Genomic DNA, 23193 nt, shown 5'->3' with positions numbered 1-23193 from the left:
GGTCTGTTCAGTACCTCTGGAAAAAGGCTGTTTCCTGTTACTCATTTAACTCCCATTTAAGGAGTGGTGAAATTCATTCTATAACTTGTCCACATTTAAATCTAAACAATAAGCAATTACACAAGAGCAGAGTAATACTTTTTCCAACCATTTAGGTTCATAAAACCAAGTCCTACCATATCTATTCATATATACTCACTATATGAATCATACACAGATATTAACACTTAACGCACTGAGTTCAAGTTATTATAATACAGCAGTTTGTCTCGCAGGCATTGTGCAACACACTTAGAAGTATACAGCGGGTCTCTTCTTTACTCTGTATTTCAGTGATCCATACCGTATCTGAGGAGGAAAAAAAATTATAACTGAAAGAAGCAAGATCACTTCAGGCAGAAATATTATTTACCTTTCCACTAATACAAACTAGTAAGCATCTTTAAATGTGCTTTGGACACTCCACAGTTTCAGTAGGAAAATCTACACATGACTGAACATAAAGTTTCAACAGAATTGGGCAAGAAGGGTAAGTCTCAAGTGTTTTCCCAGAATTACCCAAAAACTTTTATGAGATTCCAGAGAGATTTACCCTGAAGTATGTTTAAATACTGCAACAAGTGCAAATATAAAGCACTTGGAATCCTACATAGAATCTTCTCTTTGTGGGTTACAAGTCAAAGCAGGCCGTATGTCTATGGGAACTAAAAAATTCTGAGTCTTCTTTAATCCATTAAACAGCAGATGTTCAAGTTTGCGCAACCAAGACACACAAATGCAAATGACAATCCCGCTATCGGCACCCCTTTCAAGGCAAGAAGTTCCTGGAATCTGGGCTTGGTGGTGCCAGAATTAACATCAGAAGCACAGAATCTATGTCATCTCCTCTCCCTTTTGTCCTTGCTTTGTTAATTTTTTTTCCTGTATTTCCCTTAACCATCCTGAAGTACAAAAGCTCCAAGCATATTGTTATCACATACTTCTCCATTTAGCATTCTACAATGCAGTTGTTATTGATAAGCCCTCTAAGATTAAGAAAAACAATTTCTGCATTATTAAAAACACCAAGGTACACTGTTAACAACAAACTCGATACTTAACTAAGATTATACTTGCCTCTTTACGGCCTTTAATAGTTTTCACAGATTTCATACTCTGAGTTCTTCGAAGGCCTCTCTGAGCAAACATTTCATCCTCTGAATGCGTCCCCTCCATCTCTTCATCTGTTTTATCATCTCCAGGATTTTTTTCCAGTGGAGTTTTGTAACCTTTAAAAAAGTTTTATTAAGCTGTTTAGTAAGAAATAGCTGTAACTTCTCGATCTCCAAGAAAGCCATTAGTTTCAACTTTAACACACATAGTTTATTCTTTTAAAGGATATGGCCAGTCCGCCAGCTGTTTCAGAAGTGCGAAACATCTAGTCTGCCAGGAGCTTGTTACTCACAAGTCTGCCATTTGTAAGTAACAAGCCACTTCGTTCCATAGGTATGTAATGCAGTGGTTCCTCAATTGTCAAAAATCAAACCATCAGTCTGCTACCATCTTCAGCTTCACTGAACTGCAAAAACCTCAGTGGTCATCTTGAGAAGTACGTAAGGTTTTTGGCCACAAACCCCCTGGGAGACAGGTTAGACTAGATGATCTTTAAAGGTCCCTTCCAACCCAAATCATTCGATGATTCATAAGATCTTTCTGCATACTTGCACACACCTCTGCATATTTAATACCAAGGTTCCTTTCAGATAGATATAACAAAGTACTATTAAGAGTTGCTTACATCCAGCAAAAATAGGACCAAATTATTACCAAAGATTCTCACTAGAGGGCAGAAACTGCTTAAAAACACACGCTGCAGAGATCCTTGGGGTCCAAAAGCCCTGACTCCCCATCATAGACACATCAAAGCCCCCGAATTTAATTAGTCTGGTTCTTTCACCCCACAAAGCTCTCCTTTTATAAGGCCATTCCAGAACCTACAAGCTGTAACACTGAGGGACACCTTTTATACTCCAAACCCAACTGTATTCGTGATCAATGTACATTTCATCTTAAGCCAATATTTTAGTTAGGCTCAGATTCTTTTCCTTTGGTCATTTCATTTTTTTCCTGAAATTAGAATGACACTCACCGACTCCACAGCTATGTAATGCAGACTTACCTCTTCTGCCATTCTAGAGCCAACACATCTCTGCCTCCAATATAGTTTCAATTCATCTTTTTCAATACGGAAGATTGGAATTACATCTGTTACTCAGCTTCTGACTAGGGATGCTTGCAGTGACACTAATGCTTCCTTATCTCTATTTGTAACACCTCTTCTGATGCATTAAAATCACATTTGCCTTTTTCACAGCAAGCATACTGGCAGCTCAGTCATCCTATGATCAATAACCTTCTACAACTAGGTCTTTCAACTAATTTGCACAGGAACTCCCAGCTCAGATCACAACAAATGAAGTTCTGCTAAGTGCAATGAAATAGGGCTACATAGTGTTCCTAACTCTGTCTGTGGTTTGTTCTTTTTTTAAATCTCTAATGCTGAAGAAAATTCAATGGAAACAGAAGAGGCATACACTAGATTTGGGTCCAGGAGTAGAAACAAGTTAAACTAGCTCTAAGAAAGCATTTTGACATGTGAGACTGAATTTCATAATCAGTGGGTTGGGTTTTTGTTTGTTTTGTTTTTTGTTTGTTTGTTTTTAACCACAGTATAAACTGTACCCAAGTAATTTTTTTTTTTTTAAATGGGCTTTAGAGCATTTTGAAGCTATTTCAGGTAGATAACTAATACTGTCTTACTAAGGAATAGCCCCTGCAAGGGGCTGCAAGCTGCAAGGACATCATCCCTAATGCTCCTCTTGAAGAATTCACCGGCTTTTTCTCTGGCTAGTACTGTCTTTACACTGACCTGCACAGGATACCTTCTGGACTCAATCAGCAGTTCAGCTTCGGGCCGGTCAGGTGGCCATTTCTTCCTCAGAAACACCATAAGCTACCCTGCCATTCCTGGAATTCCTTGTACTCCAAAAGCACCACCCCTCCCCAAAATGGAGGGATGAGACAACGTGACAGGCCTCGGTGAAAAGACAAGAAATACGACAGAGCCACTTCTTTTGTGTGAAATACCGTCCACTTTAAAAGGTGCTGTTGACAGCCTTCCACTGAAACTCTCCTTCAAGCATCACAGGTTCAAGAGCAAAGTGATGATAAGAATAACAATAGCCATTAACAATATTAATGATAATAATAATAAAATATCGCTGCAAAAACACGTCGGTCACCGCACACCATCTTTTAAGCATTGATGTGCATCAGTACATTATGACAACTTAATGCCTTCATTATTCCTATCACCACAAGCAATTTTACATTTTGAACAATCATTACAGATCTACTGTATTGATTTCCATTAATATTCTTTTACCATTTCTTGAGCTTCCATAAATTTTCATTTTTAACTTTTTGTGCATTTGTCACAGAGACACCATTTAATCACATTTTTTGACTGCCAGTTAAGCTTTACTTCGGCAAGGAATTCTCATTGCTAATTGGAAAAGATAGGAGTAACGAGTACAGTATGACTACACTGCTAGTGGCTTCGAGAGAAAAATAATTCAGGGAGTATTTCTCAACTGTAATAATGTTTCTTGCTCAAGCGAACCCTGATCAAGTGCACTGACATTCTTTGAGGCCTTTTCCATTTCTAAATGGGGTACATGTAATTTCTGCTTTCCCACTTTTGTCTTTGGTGAATTGTTCTTTTAGCTAGGAAAAAATAGGCAGATACCTACCTGAAGATTCACTTGCAGAGGCTCTGGTTTTCTTTTTTGCATCTGGTAATGTCTGATACGGTCTTTGTCCTACTGGCTCATCTCCTTGTATACTAGTCAAATCATGCATACTGAAACTTCTCAGTTTCTCAGTTATTGCACCTTGACTCTGAAACACAACAACAGTATCTTTGAAAACAAAGCAGAGGTTTAACTTTGCTGTTCACATTGGGTTAAGATGTTTAAGCCCACGCTTCCTTGTTGCACTACAAAATTCATTGAATATAAGCATGCAGTAGATTTACATTTGCTTTCAAGTATTGCTTTTAGACAAGCCTAACTGTATATTGCTCCTAGATGAAGAAGTTGCAGAGAAACCAGCAGTTTAATTACAAATGTCTCATTTCACTCCTTTAATCTAAGCAAATAAAAGCTTTTTTGGTGAGGGGAAGTGTTCAAAAGAAAAAAAAAAAACATCAGAAATGCTCAATTCACTTCAAACGTAAAATTTCTCTAGCAGCAATAGGTAGCATGATGGTGGGTTTAACACTTCTGTTTTAAAAAGCGTGGTTGAAAATAAAGATTTCCTCTTATTTTATATTTTACCCTCCACAAATTTGAATATGCGTAAGAAAGGCAAACATCTTAAAAATACACTCTGTAACGTTAACTCAAGTAACTGAGAAACTGTCAGCACCACAAAAGCTCCAGTTAACAGAAACCTGAAACCACAAACCAAAGAGGTCCTGCCTGGACTACAGGCTAGCAGGTTCTCTTACTAATGTAGCTTCACTGACGTAATACCAGCCCAAAATCTAATGCTACATACAAGGGCAGCTGATCACATTTGAACATTAGTATTCCTTCTCTGATTGCCTTTACATCTTTTCAACATGGGACATATAGAAAGTTCTCCTTTGGAAAGAAGGGTCATCAAGCAGTTCTTTCATTTTACATACAATAATGTTATTATTAAAGCACTGAAGATTAATTTCTTGTATAAGTAACTAGAAAAACAAAGCACATTACTCAATGTCATGTCAAAGTAACATTTAATTCTTCTGGCATATGGGACAAAAGATAGCTGTTTCAGAGGAAGGTTGACAAGCCTGTGCATGAACCCCACTGTAAGCAACGGTTCAAGATTGTTTCATTTTTACAAATGAAGCTTTTAAGTAAAATTCCTTATTTGGGCATTATGCTAGCTAGCAGTAGCAGAAACCTGGGTACAATTCCACATACTTTTCTCTGCAAAGACCACCAACAAAAAGCAGTTCTTGTACCACTGGCCACAGCCATTTGTTCCCACTCTCATGGCAACAACTGTTTGCAGACGGTAGACCAGCACACTAAATTATTCCATGTTAAAAATAGCCATGTAAAGTGAAGAGGCAGTAGAGTGATATTCCTTAAGCCTGCATGGCTACCAAAGCCAGCGGGGCGGGCGCGCAGCGTGGGGAATGGCTGAAACCTAATATTCATTTTCTAATGACTCTTCATTAGTACAGCATGTAAAACTAAGTGTGCTACACAGGCAAGAAGAACCTATTTTAATTCTTACACCACCATTCATACATTGCTACTAGACAGTAACAAATAAAGGGTTTCTTGTGAGAGAAGTAGAAGCCCTTACTTTTCTAGTTCTTCCTACATACATGTAGGATGACCGACAGTTCTCAAGAACACAACTACAGCTTGCCTTTGAGTTAAAACGCACTACAGACACTGTACAGTCTGTGTATTAACTACTGCAGAAGTTCTGAAGTTAATTTTATTCCCTAAAAGAGCTTATTTAAGGCAGGTCTGTCCTGCCTTAAGGCAGGAATCCTGCCCTTCCACTACTCCACTCCTTGCACTGAAAAGCATTTGCACAGTAAAGCAAATCAGGAAGCAGCTATGCCTGAGAACTTAGTCAGCTGCTAGGACACTAGAGAAGAGAACTGGAGACACAAGACTGCTTCTTTTGACAACAAGTAACAGCTTACAGTATCTGCTGTAACAGAGTAGACTGTTGATCAGTCTGTGTCCACTGCTTGGAAAGATGCAGCTGGACTCAGGTCTCCATCACTGAACACTGCTAAATGCATAAAGTGGACCCAGTTGGTTGTCAGCAGAATCCATATCAATTCAGCACAACTCCACTCACTGAGTGTGGACAGAATCTACTCTAAAATAGCAACAGAAGCTGGATTTGGCCAGAAGCAAAAGTATAGAAAGACACACTTGCATACCGGTTGCACAGCAAGTTCACCCATCATATGGTGTACTACAGAAAGACATTTGGATACTGCTCAAGATAATGTAATTAAGATTATAACAACTCACATGCTAAGAAGAATTCACATTACAAGCCTGTATTTCATATTCCACTGTACATAGAGAGGACTAGATCCAAGCTGGAACATTCAAGCCTTATTTTTCAGTGCAGCTTTTGGATACAGAGTTTTGCTTTTCAAAGGGGAAAAAAGTCAACTATGTGCCGTAAAATAACATTGTTCCCTTAACCAAACCGCATGCTTGATGAGGCTAAAGCTCCTGTGGAGCACTGCCTCATCGAGGAAGGACATAACGGATTCATACAGTGGGCCCTTCATTCCAAAACTACTTGCCAAGACGGAAAGTTTTACGCAAGTTACACACTGCAAATATTAAGCCGTTTGAAAGGATAGATACACAGAAAAAAAAAAGCAGCACCCATGCCTGAGAGTCACAGTAGGAATGGGGGATGCACAGCCACTGCTGTCGTGCACAGCCATGGTCACACACTACACTGATCCTCTGCAGGTATTCCCTAAGTCCTCCCAGTCTCCCGCCTGAATGCAGCCTCCACTTCACCCCACCCCTAGGAAGATCCAGTCTAGCCAAATCAAGATTGATTTCTACTTCACACCACTGCACAGACTAATTGGAGGACAAATTTCAAAGTGTTTTGTGTGGGTGTGGGGTTTATTAATTATTTTTTTTAAAAAGCCCCACATAACTGTGCTCATGCAGCATTTAAGGTTTGGGAAGATTATTCCACCCCACATGCCCAAAAGAAGCAAAGAATTGCTTTCTGCCAAAACAAAGCATTCCATGAGGGTCTGGATTACTACCAGCTCAGAATGAAAGTCTGGCTGAAAAAATATTAAATAACCTCCTACTGCAGGAAATGTGAGATTAAATCCTCTACTGCAGGAAACGTAAGAGTAACATTCACATTTAGAATATTAACGCATTAAGAGCTTTCATATCTTGTTTGAAAGTTCAGAATGTTACTAGCCACAGCTTGAAAGCAAGATGTTTGCCCGCAAGAGGGAAGGCAGACCAATCCAATTGCAAGGGGAGCTGACAGGGGGTCTCCTGCTTCCACGCTCGTGCCACGGGTATGGCAGCAGCCATCACCTCTCTCAGCCATACGCAAAGCCCCAAGATGCTGCTTACAAGATGGCAGAGCAGTTGCCGCGCCTGCACTGGTGTCCCACCATTTCAACAGTTCCTACCAGTAAGGAAGAAATACAGCAGGCTGCACCCAGCCCAGAGGCTGCCAACTGAATGACACCACAAAAGACCGGGATGCACATTTACAATTACAACGCAGGCAAAAAAGCACAGAACAACTTCAGTGCACAAATTTCTATGTAAGTGTTCTATGTAAGTGAACGTTAGAGATGAACTATGAACTTAGTGTTTTAAACAAAACGCAAGTCTAAAAGAATGAGTTTGTTCATTTATTCAGTGGTATTCCCTAAAACATATTTAACTCTTTTCAGAGACCACATTCATTACCAGTGACTAATCTGAAACACTACAGTTGTAATAGGTTTCTAAATCCAGTTTGATAAATATAACCTACTTAAGGGACTCCTTTTGAGACTACGCGGACTCTAGCGAGCTATTAGTATGCTGTCTCATCAGCCAACCCTCATGCACAAAATGCCGTTGTCTATTTTGTTATTGAGCATGTATTTTTATACTCTATATACTTAACCCAGTGAAGTTGCTGTAAACAGACACTACACACTATGTCTGCCTCAAGGACTCTTCCTTTTGTTGTTTAAACTGGACTTGCACTCCCTCAATGGTCAGGATCACCGAATAAAGCTGCTTGCCTTCACTGGACAAGTTCTCAATGGACTCCACATCCACAGAGCTGCCCGGAGCTCTGTGGCAAAGAGCCGCAGTGTGCAGCACCCGCATTCCCAGCTGTTCTCTCCCTGATCCGATCCGGGCCGACAGGGAACGACTTCTGTTCCCTCTCAACCTGGAGAGGGACTGCTGTCCCGTGAATGACCTCTGCAGCACGCCAGGCGGTCCCAGCAGGGAGAAGGGATGAAAGCAATATCGCTGGTGAGTGGAGCTGCTCATAGCGATACTGGCTGTATGCCACAGCTGGCTGCAAGAGACCTCCTTCCTCTGCCATGCCCCGAGTGGGACGAAGGGGAAGTCTGAGCAAGGCCATTGGAATAATATTCAGCCAGCAGAGGCAGCAGATTCAGGATGACTAAAAGACATCTAGAAACACAGCGCTCAAAATACTATATTATTCTTGTTATTTTTACCAAACAATACTTTACAAATGAACAATGTTTGTGTGACCTCGAAGGACAGTGCATTTCACAGCTTAATTAGCAGCCGTCCTGCACACAGTGATACGGAAACCAGTTTTCACCCGTAGCTTGAGAAGTGAAAATTTATGGAATGTACAGGTAACCGACATCTCAGAGGATTTGGAAAGCAGATGCATCAAAATACAAGATATATCGGTACAACTTAGGGCCATGGATATCATTTCCACAAATCCATATAGCATTAAGCTGAAAGAACTCCAACAACTTTCCTGTCATTAGAGGAGTCTTGTTGCTGATTTTTATACGCTGAAGAAAATTTTTATTAGTAGACTGTAAAAGTCAGCCTAGACCATATTTCATCTCTAAGTATCCTGAAATGAAGATTTTACAAAAACGTGTTTCCTGTCAAGTAATACAATTTATTTTCCTAACATATGCTGTTTAGCAGGTTTTTACACCCTACATTTTATATGAACAGCGGCTAACTAGTACCAGATAAAAGTATCAGTATAGAAATGTAAGCCATAAGCCATGACTCCTGTCAGTTACATTTCAACTTAACTACAGTGGAGCAGGTTTAAATTTATGTCAAATTTCAGTGGACTGACCTGGCTGGCTGCTCCAGCCTCCCCTACACAGACAACCAGCCTTTTAATACTAATCCCCTGTTCCTTTGACAGCCCTTGGAGAAAACGCTCTTTCCCACACTTGATCTTGAAAATAGTCCAGAGAGTTTCCAAGCGATTTTACCACCCTCCTGAAGTCAGCATAAGCAGACATCGTAGTGTCTTTTGCTTGGACACTTTAATGAACAGAAGCTTTCTGTGGACCTCCTCTTGTGTTTAACCTCCCACATTCTCTACTCCTAATTTGAGATTCTCCTTAAAAAAAATTATGAAAGTGTGTCTCCTTCCCATCAAAACTGATCCCACTAATAGGATTCCATTCCTGAAATCCTATAGCATGCTCCACCAGCTCATGCTGAAGGGATAATCTTTTCACCTGCTGGAGGCAGCAGTCAACTCTCGAAAACGAGGGAACAAAATCAAGAACACATGCATTGTCTCCATTTGCTTGCATGGAGCAGTCACGCTCAGCTTTTTGGAATGACAAACTGAAGAGAGGTTTAACATGCCAAAATAAAGATTTTCAGAGAGTCTCCTCTTTCATACTGTTTAAAAATCATGTCTATTTTAGGTCTTCGGTATTATGGTGGTTCTTTTGCCCAGGCATCTCATCTGCACTGAACTAATTCTGTACAAATATTCATGAGCATGTTTAACAAGTTTTAACAAATAGAGCAGGCATCTTGCCAGTCACAGCTGAATAGCAATGAAATCTAAACACAGACCATTAGGAAAAAGTTATTCATTATTTCAGAAGAAAGTGGGAGGAGATATTTGTGTTATTTATTTCACAATATTTCTGTAACACCATAAGGATTAACAGGGAAATATCCAACCTTAGCCAGACAGCCAGACATAAGTAAAACACACATAGCATAAGTATCATTACAGGTGCACATTGTAATAGATTATGATTTGCTGTTTGGCAATGAATTTGCATTTTGGCATTTAGCATAGTCCTTAAACTTCTTCCCAGTAGAGTACTTCGACATTTTGTTTGTTGGGTTAGTTTGGGTTTTTTTAAATAAACTATGTTCACTACAGATACTTTCATTCCTTTAAAGGTGTACTCTATTTCATTCTAAGTTATTTCACATCTCAAGGCAATAGTAGGAATTTGAATAGCAAGAAAAGAACCAGTGATCAAATTGAATCACATCCTCAGTGTTTTAGGCTGATTATGTTCATATTTTAAAACAAAAAGTTTTGGTTTTTTTTTTTTGCGCTACCACCCACATATACCTTTAAAAAGGGAGAAAATGAACAAACAAGATATGCATCACTATTTTTCCAAACCGTTTTGAGATAGCATTTGAAAATGTAGTTTTTAGAAATGCCTTTGATTTATAGAGCAAGAAGTTCTTATACAACCACAGAAATTTAAGTTAAATGCTAGTTGAACCTACTTAACTTTGACAGTGAAAGATCTCTACATTGCTTTGTGTTATCTACTACCAGCGTTCAGGTTTTCAGTCCTGTTACCATAAACACAACGGTTTCATTTATTCCCAGGAAGAAATTAATCCTGATTGCCTTAAAACCCTCTGGTTTAAATTTAACTGGGACATACATGTCTATCTTTCCCATGGGTATTTTTGTGTTTTGGTTTAAACGGATATTGGATAGGATAAACATTGCCTGAAGTTATACTCCTTTTGGTGGGCCACAAGTTGCTTAGAATCTTACTTACAAGTTTGTATTTTGTTTTCCTAGACCTAGAACCCTCTGAAACTCAACTGAAGGTCACAAGTTTTATAGGACCATGATTCAGGAACAATCACAGGTTACTTCATGATTTAATGGAAATTACATGACAAGGCAAAAGTATGCTAAGCAGCGATATGCAAGCTTATGCTTAGTGTATTAATTTAATAATTCAATCAAGAAGTTGCAAACAAGTTAATTGTGTCAAGAGAACTTTTATCTGTGGTAGCAATCTTTCATGCCTTACTTCATATACGGAGTTACCTCAAGTTGATTGGAGAGAAACAGCGGAAAAGCCAGAAATCCTTTAAATAGTTTGTTTACCAATAAGAAAGCACAACAGAGACAGAAAAGAAACAATGGTCATCTCTATCAAAAGCCTGCATAGGAAACTGCATGGTATCTTTTGAATTACAGTAAACTGATCCCCATCATCCAAGAAATAACTACAAGCCATTTTAAACAAACAAACACAGTATGCCTATGGCTGAAACCCTTAAATTGTGTTCCAGGTTTTCAATACATTTGCACAATTAATCTTTTTGTTTAGGAATGACAAATCCTCAAGTACAATTACACTGTTCTATATCAAGGACAAAAGCAATTAATGCAAGCAGAAAGTTACCTTTACAGCTGCTGTCACTGCAGCAGTTGCTGCCAAATTCAACCCTTGCCTTCCAAAATTCACCATGGTCTCATAGCCTCTTTCTTTGGCTTGTACAATGTACTCATCAATCTCCTAAAAGCAAAATAAATTTTAGAGAGCTATGCATAAGAGAGTTACATTATCCCACAGTATTATTCGTCCATCAATAAAGGAAGACAAAAGAAATCTTTAAGAAAATATTTCATGGGGCAATTACTCTTGCCTTTGTATACTGATGTTTCATTCACTCCTACTCTCTCGTGTAAAAAAGGATTATGTCTGGTCAAACAACAAGATAAAACAGATCACTTTTGTCCAGCTCAGAAACATTGCAGCTACATAGCAAGTTCCTTACAGAGTAAGCTTAACTTGTCAGATAAATATGTTATTTCTTGAACAACTTTTAAGATGAAATCAGAGAGCTCCTTAGAAAGGTAGAGTCAGCTCACGAAGAACTTCTGAAGCCAGAGCTTTTACATAGTTAAATACCAAGGACAATACAGTCATGACATGACATTTATCCCCAACTGTGGTAAATGCCTGGAGTCCAAGATCAAGGCTTCAAGGTAGTTCACAACAGCTAGAAGACAACAGGGAAAAATCCCTTTAGCTTATGAAGTTGCAAACAGTTTATAGTTCAACCTTCAGAAGGTCAAGATGACCTTACTGTTCACATCAGTGGCAATCGTGTCAGCTATCTGTTCTGCCTAATAAAGGCCAAGCCCATCTCTGACCTTTATGAATGCTATTTTCTGTACTGTGAGGTTTTTCAGTGGTAGTCTTCACACCTTTGCTACTTGGTCTTTTCACACATCCAAACAGGATACTGAAAAAGAGCTAAGCAGATCTGTGGGCCTGTCATACTTTTGATAAAGCTAAATATCTTTTAACTATTTTCTGCTTGGGTATTTTCTGTTGCAGACTAGTCTTCCCTTAAACCTCAGTAGAAAGTCTCTCCTCTTATTCTGTCAGTCTGCATGCCAGAAAAGTCAATGTCATTCGTCCTGTGAAGTTTTATTACTAGGTTATGCTAGAAAAACTGGTAACATGATGAGCTGTTGCTAAAACTGCATTCATGCTTCTGCACAGAGTACTGCACATGTTCTTTCTGTAGTAAGTCAAACTGCATCACTTCCACTTGACTGGGCTCCCCAAAGTGCACTAAGTAGACCAGAGAACACTGAACTATCTCATGTCAATAGAGAGTAGTACATTGTCTGCTCATGCAAGTTAAACAGAAGCATATATATGGACAGTCATATGCACTTGCCTCTGCTAGTCCAAGTTCATGCTGCCTGGCAAACCAGTAACACACTGATCTGCTTTTATCACGTATCTAGCAACAGCTAGTATTTCAGCATATGGTATTTCCATATTAGGCATTAAAAATATGGGAAGTTATTTCTTACCCTTTCTTTGGAAGAAAGAAGAGGATGGAGAAATTTTCTGTAGATTAAGCTTGCCCCTCTAGTGTATGGGGAAAGGAGCCAAATAACAAAAGCTATCTTCAGTTCATAGTACAGTGGAAACCTACAGACAAGTTAAAGATTGCATGAAATCAACAACTACAATTAGAAAATGCACAGTAATTAAGATCACCATTAAGAGATCTCTTCAAAAAACAAAATTACATATTAGCATGTAAGATTCTTCACATACAAGAAATTACATTAGACAAAAATTACTCAAGTTCTAGTTCTATAGGTTCATCTTTTTAATTGATTGTACTGCCACTTAAGAAATAGGAACAGTTAATATACTTGCTTTGCATTATACATTCCTGCTCGAGAAACTACAGTTCATCCTTTTAAGAGTTCATTTCCCCTGTTCAGTTTCCGCAAAGGTAGAAGATTCATAGTCCCTACTTCGAGTGACAGTGTACAGCAAGCTTGAAAAACATGTTATTCTTCACACACACAGGGATCTTTCCCTGAAAAAAGGGCCATCAACAAGCACAACTTCTTTACCAAAATTAAATCATTACAAATCAAAGAACATCAGAAACAAATATAAGTTTCATCCAGAATACATAAAAAGCAGGCTCTTACCAAGAGACCGTTAGGTCAGTTATTGTTTCCATAACTGTATAAAGAGCAAAGACAATCCAATACATCATCCAGCGAACCTGAAAATTAAAACACCATCTTCAGTAGGATTTTTGATTTCACCTTTACACAGAATACACTATACACTGTACAGTCAGTTCAGAGCTGTCAAAGCAAGACATTCAATAGCATCTCAGTGTTGCATCAACCGGGTTTCAAGCAAAAGTACATGAAGGTCCTAAGGGTTTCCTCTTCGTAAGTAGAGCTGGTGGCAGCTGCAACAAGCTAAGTGAAATGGCTGGGTCACCAGGGTCACAACCTCACCTAGGCTGACTTCACAGATTTGGTTCTGCCTATAGAAAACTCTACTGATAAGAAAACACACTGCTAAGGTGTCAGTAAATTATCACAAGCATGAACTGCAATTCCCACTATAGCACTAAAGGATATTTCACCCTCATCAACACTCAGCCGTATGCTTATACCACACACGCAAAAGTCAGCATTAGTAAGTCAGGTAGTCCTTGCTTTCATTTCACAATATACATTATTCAGCTATGCTTTGCAGTTAAGTTCTACATGTGTGCTTAGCATTATGGTATTAACACCGTGGCAAGCCAAGAAAAAAGCTTTTTCATGGAAATTTTATTCTATACATATGCCAAGAACCACAAAATTCTTGTTAATAAAAGAGCTTCCATGTAAGCATCTTAATGCTTCAGGGGTTTACATCCATATACTTTTTTTTTTGTTTTCAAGATTTACACTATACTTCATTGTTTTGAAATCAGACACTGCTCTTAAAATACAGCTTTTAATCCTGTTTTATAATAGGTAACTAAATCACTCATTTTTCTTGAGCTTTTGTTCAAATTTGGTTGTCTAAACTGATTACAATCTTTCAGAATAAATAATACAGAAGTAGTTCTATGCATTTGTCTTCTCTAAGACACCAGTAACCAAATGCAATGTATTTCCAAAATAGGTCAGTACAAACCACCACTGGTTATTCATACTAATCAAACACTCATGTGTTCTTTAAATTCCAACACTACACTAGAAAAAAAACCACAAAACAGTTTAAAAAAAAAAAGTATCACTTGCAACCAGATGCAGTAACCTCATTTAATTTATGATATACAGACTACTAACTCTTCTGGTACACCCACAAAGCATTAAACACTGCATTTGTTAGACACTAGTTTGAGTCCTAAATTCACATTACTCTTTCAAAAGGAGGAATATATACTTTCCTACAGGGGATATGGCTTTTAAAGCAATCTTTTTTTGAAGTGGACTTAAACCAGTACTCAAAACCTAATGCTACACTGCTGTCTATTTCATAGCAGTGCATTTTGCTTCATAAACCACTTCCTTTGTCACAACTTGAGACCCATTTATCTTAAATGCTTTTCTGCATTTCAACTTGAAAAGAAACTCAGTCATGTGATGACATTTTTCACTTCAATCTCTCAGAGGATTTAGATATTTCAGGCTTGAATAAACTAAGACAAACCTACATAACAGCTGAAGTCATCTCTGACAGGCCACGTGACATTTATACTGGTGACCCTTCCATGAACCAGAGTCAACACCTGAATAAAAATAAAATTAACATCCACCTTTGCCCCATCAACCTAAGCATGAGGCAATTTTTAAGATGCCATGCCAGACAATTTTTTTCCTATATATTTTATCCAGGCTATTAAGTCTTTAATCAACATCTATTTATCCAATTAGGAACAACAGTAGAAGTGGAATTTCTCTTGGGCTGCTAGGAACAGTAAAAAACACTCTGCAGAAAGGCACAAGATCTGTCGGGAGTCCTGCTGAGGTCTGGGCAAAGATTCTCAAAAACGCTAGTCAAATCATATTCTAGTACAACTAATGTATTAGGTACCAAAAGTATCCTTGACAAATGAACCCGAGTGGCTTACAGGGGTTTTCATACCAGAAAAAAAAAAACAGGAAAATCAGAAGATCATATTTGACACTGCCCAGAAGACTATCTTCTACTTAACTCTTAAAGATCAAGTTACAGAAGCTTTGACTGAGTTTTGCTTTTTATGTTAAAAGAGTTACAGATTTGTTTTGTTGAGCTTTTTTCTGCCATCCAAGTGTTAAGCTCATCTTTGTTGGCTTTGGCTGAAACGCATCCTTTCCAGTCAGGATTTTGAAGCCAGGATTTGAGAAGACTCGTCATTCAGACTTCTAAACTACATTTCAGACACTTATTACAAGCACTTGGGTGTATCACAATGAAAAATCTCCTCAAAGATCTTAGTCAACTCCATTAAACCAGAGTAATTACCAAAACAAATAAATCTCCTCACAGGCACAGATCCTAAACTCTAGAACTAAAGTCCGTAAGTCTTTTAAATTACTAAAACCAACAGCACCACTTCCCCCCCGCAAGAAATATTCTTTGAACAATTTGCTGCATCATGACCTACACAGAAAGTCAAGAAGTCTGTACTTTTTGTTTCTTTGTTTTACTGGTTTTTTACTGGAGGAAGCAGTGGATAAGTAAAAAATTTCACTGTTACAAACCTCTTGCCATCGAGCAAACAAAAACAGATGGCTCCTGAGCCACACAGAACCCTGGAAAGGAAGTTGTGCTCAGGCCGTAACATGACAGGCAGCAGAGCTGTGCCATTTGGAAGCCTGCACCCTCTCTGTGAAAGAAAATGACCCAGCTGGGAAGATGAAAGCCACAGATCTATCTGGACACTCAACCCAACCAGAAACAGAGCAGTAATTCACTGATGAATCTGTGTCATTCCCTGCCCATGAAAAAGTCACTGTGATGGCTCTCATTCACATCAGTCCCATGACCATTTTGTATGCAACTGCAAGTTCGGGGGCTGCTCAAAGACCACAGGTGACTGAAAAGCAGTGTTTTCACACTAAATGAAAGTACACAGTTGGAAAAATATGGTTCCAGGCCCTACTAAAGGTCTTGTGTAAATGCCAGGCATCTCTAAAAAAGGATGCCCAAGAAAGACAGCTACATCATAACTAACTAGACAATTGAGATGAGTAAAAATCTCAGCGTTTTATAAACATAGCTTTTCTTTCTAGAAAGCATATTGCAAGAGGCAATAGTAACCTCTTAAGTGATTACTTTTAATAAAATTTTTAACTGCTATCCTCTACTTAGCCTGAGGATCCCTTTTGAAGGAGCAGGGAAGAAAAGCAGATTACAGATTCTTTGCATTATATACTTTCCTGACAGGGTAAAGTAGGCATGAGACAGAGGAAATTCTTTTCTTATTTTTCATTATTTTTATTTTCCAGAAGCTTAGCTCTGGCAGGCACTAGCTCTATATGCACAAATAAGCTCTAATCAGCTTGTACACAGAAACCAAAAGAAGTATGAATATCATGTCCACTTTGGAGCCTTGATGGAGCGATCAGACTAAATTTAAGACATACAAAGGGAGGAACAACAGCTACTGTATTCTACTACTACAACCAAGTACAAAGCAGAGACATCACATATCCATCCAGACAGCAGCATTAGGTCACAGCTATGGCTGCCGAGTTAAAGTAACTGATGGCTGCCTGACTCAGGACGGAGTCAGAGCCAAGTTAAGAACAAGGTTCAGGAGAGAATATAGGTTAGTTGTGGAAATCAAGTTAGGCTGCCTCTTAAAACAGGGAAGTAACTCAGTGACCCAGGCTCCTCATGACTGCAGCTGGGTAACATTCTTGTGGTAATCATCATTGCTCACGCTGGAAAAAGTAAATAATTTAACAGATTAATTCTAAACTGCAGTAACTACAGTAATTGTGTTTTTCTCCATCTTGCTCTTCTGTCTGTTCTACTTCTTTCCTCCACATTACCTTAAACAAATCTTTTCCTTCCCTGGTTACATTTTTTCCTCCTCTTTGTCGAACAACAGATTAACCAAAGCTACTCTTTTCTCAGGTAGATTTTGAATCCCCTATTGATCTCCATACAATGACAATTAAACTGCTGCTACTGTTCAAGTAGTCACTGAAAATCAATTTGTCATTGCTTAATACTATAGGTGTTGGGCAGAAAAAAGGTTTCCTAATTCTGCCACTGCCCAAAAGGGCATTATTTTGGGCACTCTGCTGAAATGCAGCCAACACTAAGGTTTATGGTTAAAAAGCCTCCTAAAAATGTCCATATACAGCACAGTATTGGACACATTTCAGCAACATCTATGAAAAGTCTGAGAAACCTTAACTTTAGCTCTGCAAACAAAATCACAGGATTACCACTAGATTCACACAGGTGTTGTATCCAATACTAAAATAGTCATATCAAGCTTTCATATGATTTATTGCACTGCATAATGAAAATTTCACAGTTGTATGTCAGCAGAGGCATTTAATTAAGCCATTAAAAGGAACGTGACTTACATATTCCTTCACATTTTTTGTCTTCACAGCTTTGTATGAGTAATATGCAGGATACAGCATCCCAAACACCAGCCTATTGGAAAATAAAAAGAGCTTTCAGAATCTGTTATACTGTATATGACAAAACAGTGACAACACATCATTAGAGCAATGCAGCCAACTTAATAAAAAAATCCTGCTCTCTAGTTTAAAAAAAAAAAATCCACAATGTTATAGGTTACTTGGAAGAAGTTTAGCAATACACAAAAGTAGAGCAACACAAACAGAAAATGCTGTATGCCCTGAAGACAACAAACAGTTTTGTAAGGCCACCTCTAAGAGATAATGTAAAACTAGCAGCTCTTCTGGTTCAGCCACCAGTAAAACCAGCCCTGCAGTCTGTCCATACCAAAAGACTGTTTCCGTGTTGGTAGTGCTATCACACCTAACGAGCCTCTAACAACTATTGGTAGGTAATCAGAATCATCCACTTTTATCAGTTTACTGGAAGATTCGTCAAAAGCAGTTTTAAGACAAGACGACAAGTTACATAATTTCATCTCCTTTTGCTAAAACACTGCAACAAGTAACACATGGAAATGAAGTGGGAATTAATCCAGTTTTGCTTAGAGAGACAATTTCTGCTAAAATTCATCACAAGTAAGGTGTATCATCACAATTCAGGGTGACAACATGCCAAGCAATCCATGCTGAAAGGAGGATCAGAAAAAAAGACCTGCTCTAACACAACTTTGTTACAACACAGTGTTTTCTAGTAAAAGTCTTGGCCACAGACTAGTGGAACAGTTCTTCATGAGAAATTTAACAGCAGTAGTCGCCATCTCCTTGACAAATGCAAGAGCTCCACACTTTTATTTCACCAGCTTGGTATACTTTGTAAAGTTAAGCAGTTGTCTGCCCTTAGTTGCAGCTGGCCTAAAGCAGCAATTACAGAACTCTGGCTACATCTCTGCAGCATCACTTACAACTTGCTTAGGATGGTTATGTGGGAGAAATTTACACTTCTAGGGATATCCAGAGATCTTCCAAGAAAATTCAGAACTCTTAAGTAATTTAACTTCTCACAGTTAGGCCAAGGAAGATGCATCACATGGGGTTTTTTTAATAAGAGTCCACCTGGAACAGATCTGACAGGTAAGATTTCAGCTCAAATTATTTGCTTTGGTAAACTTCAACCATCAACTAAACATCAAGGTTTTATAGTTGTGTCAGGTAGCTTTTAATAAGTGGTTCTACCTACAGAGCCACTGCAAAAGACTGCGTGATGCTACTAAGCTTTACTTCACTGTTAGACCCAGGAAAGAATTCTAAGAACTTGTAGCCCAATTTCCTTTTTTCTCTTTTTTAAGCAACTACTCCAAGAGCCTTCATCTTCTACAAGACATTATATGCAAAATCTACCACAGGACTTTCCCAGTATACAAGACATCAATCTAAGTTGGAATTCAGTTTCTGATATACACCATCTTCCAAGCACCACACTAATATGTAGGCAGGTCTTCTGCTTGGTAGGAAGTGAATTTAGAGTACTAAAGTAATCTCCCAACAGTTAAAATACAGTACATAAGTGAAAGAAAATATGGAATTGTTAACAAAGGTGAGATACTTTCTTCAACATCACAGAGATCACAGAGAGAGGGTTTCTCCATCTTTACTGCAAGACAAGCACACCGTTACCTGTGCAAGGAAGTCTGTTACAGAGGCAAGGGGATACTGGCAGAGGTACTAATGTTAAGCTATAAGTGCCACCAGTGAAGTGGGGAATGAAATTATGGAAGCATAATTGCTGAACCTTTCATGTTTGAAAGGGTCTTGTGAAGTAATCTAGTCTAACCTCCGGCTCAAACCAAGGTCGTCATCAGATTTGGACCAAGCTACTTAAGGCTTCAGCCAGTCACATTTTGGAGACTTCCAAAGAGATTCCCCATCTTCTCTGGGTGACATGTTCCAATGCTTAATAAGCCTCATAGTGCAAAGTTTTAGTTATGTCCAGTCAGAACCAGAATTTTATAACCATTACCTGTCTTGAGGGAATAGCACAGCAAGAGAACGGACCTGGCTCTTGTAACCTCCAAAAAGGTACGTAAGATTGCTAAGAAGTCCCTGCAAAGCCTTCTCTCGTGTGGCTGAACGAGCCCAGTTCATTCAGACTCTCCTCAGAAGCCATGTGCTGTGACCATCTTGGTGGCCTCCACTGAGCTTTCTCAAATAAGCTAACATCTTGCTTGCACTAAGAAGCCCAAAAGGCGGACACAGTCAAATGTACAAGTCTCATCTACATCTCCACCCTCTCCTGAATGTGCAATATCTATTTATTTTCCTAATGTTTTCCTTATCATTTATTTGAAAAATTCTAACACTCAACTTAAGAAAAACCCTCAAACACTGAACCATATATTTTCTTACCTTTAAAGTACAAAGAAGGCTCTAAGGAAAATAATTTGTTTTAATTGAATTTAGGAAAATAAAAATAATTACTACCTGATTATAAGTAAGAGTGAAAGCTTGTTGATCATGTGTAGCTCTTCTCTAGGATGCATTCACTTCCACAACACAAAACTAGATCTGAACACATCTGCTGGGGCACATTTACAATTTTTGCATGCATTGGGCCCTTACCCATACAACAAAGTTGTTAATGGCTGATAGCAGCAGAGGAACTGAAGGGCACTTCAGACTCCTCTGTAGCAGGAAAGGATGGTGCACTGCAGATCACTTAAAACAATATTGATATGAAAAAGCATAACTGGTGTACCACTGTGGCAGTTTAAAACCTGGGTCTGGATGCTCAGAATTTCACAACTCATGCTAAACTTGAGTTCACAGGAGATGGATCCTGAAGCTCTTTAATATGTATAGGCAAGCTGCTACTCCACCGCAGCAGAGCTTACCTACATGTTTCAGATGCTGAAATGCCTTTTGAGAGAGTCCAGACTCCTTGAATTCCAGTTCAGCATGCTAATCTGTAGAAGCCTATCCAAATACAGCTCTACTTCAATCCAAAGACCTTTCATCCTAAGGCCAAGAACAGCAACAGTCAAAAAACCCTGAATGGTTTTATTCCCAACTAGGAGAAAAGCCTGACAACACAAGTTAAAAACCTCATTTCACCCAAATAACAGAGTATGTGGAAACAGAGGCAATACGACACCAAACACCTTTCATTTTGATGAAATTCTGTAGACAACAGCTCTTCCTCTGTTTTTGTCCCTGTGGAATACCCTGTTCAGTAACCCATCAGCTCTAATGGCTCTCACCTTTCCTTGTTCTGCTGGCTGAAATTATAACCATTAAGTATCAGAGATAAGGAAAACCTTGTTAATCCTAGTAACATAACACAGACTTTATATGGGCAGAGATTTTTTTTGTTCAAAGAAAAGATACAAAAAGAGGTTCCTGAACATCATAAACACTACCAACAGTCAGACAGCTGCATAATTACATGTCAGCAGTTACTGATCATCTATGTACCTCTCCCAAATTCTCAAAAAACTGCCTGAAGTTATTTAAATACAGCTACTAGTACCGTGTACATGTAAGTTTCTTGCTATGAAGCACATGAAAGAGAAACAGTTTGAATCTTCCACTTCACAGATCTTTGGTCTATACTTTTCCACTCACTTTACAGTGAAGTAGCACACTTCTATTTAAAAAAAATCCACATTTTTAAATTTAAACAGCAATTTATCCTCTGAATGTGTCATCCTCTAAAATCAAGTAGAAACAAGAATTGGGACAGAACAGAATTTTGAGAGCACTGCTTTGGAAACAATTGATCTTCAAGCAGAAAGCTTATTACAGTAACAGTAAGAAGATCATAAAACTAAGCTAAAGATGACCTCAAGTTAAATGAGAACACTAGCACAAGACTAACACCGTAAAGGTAGCTAGTTTTCTCCAAGTAGCAAACCTTTACGTTATTCAATACTGCCCAAATCAGGAGTCAGAAAAACTCCTATTTTAGCACCCTCTTTTCTTTTTTCTTTTAAAGAATTCCTCTAGAAATCACTTTTAAAACCAAAGACCAAGAAACTTAACACCACCACATAGCATTACTTATTAGCGTACAATACTGCTGTAACACAGAAGTGTTAGAAAAACTGCCGCTTCTTCACTAGAAGTGGGTGGAGAGGACTAAAATGAAAAACATTGGCACATTTAGCTAGTAATAATAGGAACCAGTAACTGAAGTTTTTATCTCCTTACAGCCAGAGCTGACATTTTAAGCGTGGCATGATACTACCGCCAACTCTGGCATCACTACCTCCTTCACACCGGCAAAGTCACCTAATCTTAGTTAAAGCTACCAGGCAATTTAACAGCAGAGAAGCCAACTTGTCCCCAGCGAGCATAGCTGAAGGTCAGCAAAGTCACTTTTACCCTCAATCTATACATGATGGATTAGTATACAGGCAAAAGAGAGATCGCTGCAGCTGACCGAAGCAGAAACACAAAGAACAGAGGCAGCAGGGAGCCTGGGCACAATCCGTGTCATTGACACAGCTAGCTACAACAGCCGAGCATTTTCTAGCAGTTTCCCCGTTTGCATCGATACCCCCAAAAATCTCAAAGTTGTTAGCAACACCTACTGCTATGCATTATAAGAGCATCCCTCCTCTGGTATTTCTACGCTAAGTGTAGAACGCACTGCAAGTATGCGCCTAATTAGTCCAGGGCTTTTCAAATTTAAAAGCTTCAGTGTTATTTTTAAAAGTGCAGTTTGTACTTCACACTGGATATCAGCACACTGCACTAATGTAGCAGACAAAAACAAAGCCAGTTCCCACAGATGGAAACGGATTTCAGCTGAGTGTGATGTCATGTACTTTATTTTCCTAGTAGATATATGGATAATCCTGCTTACCAATGTAATTTTACTGCCAGTTGTATGCCTAGCTATTTCAGTTTTTCAGCTGTACTCAGCAACTAAGGTAGCATTCCTTCTTTGGTACAGCCACTTCCTCTACAGGCATTTTGCTCATTTAAAGAGAAGTTTCTCAAATATTCTAGGAGACTAAAACCAAAAGACAAAGCAAAACAAAAAAAAGTATCCAAAAGCATGGAAATCTGAATAAAACAATGTATTTGCATATCCATATAGCTGTATGAAAACATAACCTACTGCCTGGGTTATCACATAATCTACAGTCTTACAGTTTAAATAGCTTTAAAGTGCACAATTATTTGAAAAACTCATTTCTGAACCAAAGCAACTGAGTTTGCATTTGACCAATAACTGAAAAATCAGTCACCTGTACACACACTGCTGTGGTTCTGAGCGTATTTAACCTGGAGAACAAACAACTCGAAAGGTAATGTTTAAAAAAAAAAAAATTTTAAAACCCCAAACAATAAAAACCAAGACACAAATGAAAGCCACCAAGTTGCTCAAAAAGACTACCTGCGTCCAGAGTCCCAAAACACTAGGCCATTAAACCAACACCGCATTTAAGACTTCAG

The 23193-nt window shown here is 38.6% G+C and overlaps 1 protein-coding gene across 1 annotated transcript; it reads right to left on the bottom strand.

Annotated features, from left to right (window-relative positions):
• Positions 1-34: 34 nt before the first annotated feature.
• On the bottom strand, positions 35-17801 carry REEP3 (receptor accessory protein 3). Its single transcript, XM_010285159.1, has 7 exons — positions 17734-17801; positions 13345-13421; positions 12706-12826; positions 11276-11389; positions 3792-3939; positions 1117-1268; positions 35-348 (listed from the first exon to the last, which is right to left on the bottom strand). Exons 1-7 carry the CDS (start codon positions 17791-17793, stop codon positions 292-294), a joined length of 729 nt encoding a protein of 242 aa, XP_010283461.1. The 5' UTR covers positions 17794-17801; the 3' UTR covers positions 35-291.
• Positions 17802-23193: the final 5392 nt, after the last annotated feature.

The sequence above is a fragment of the Phaethon lepturus genome, unplaced genomic scaffold (genome assembly GCF_000687285.1).
Source record: "Phaethon lepturus isolate BGI_N335 unplaced genomic scaffold, ASM68728v1 scaffold45634, whole genome shotgun sequence".
Classification (NCBI taxonomy): domain Eukaryota; kingdom Metazoa; phylum Chordata; class Aves; order Phaethontiformes; family Phaethontidae; genus Phaethon; species Phaethon lepturus.
Note: the sequence above shows the minus strand (reverse complement) of the source record. Positions and strands in the feature narration are given on the sequence as shown.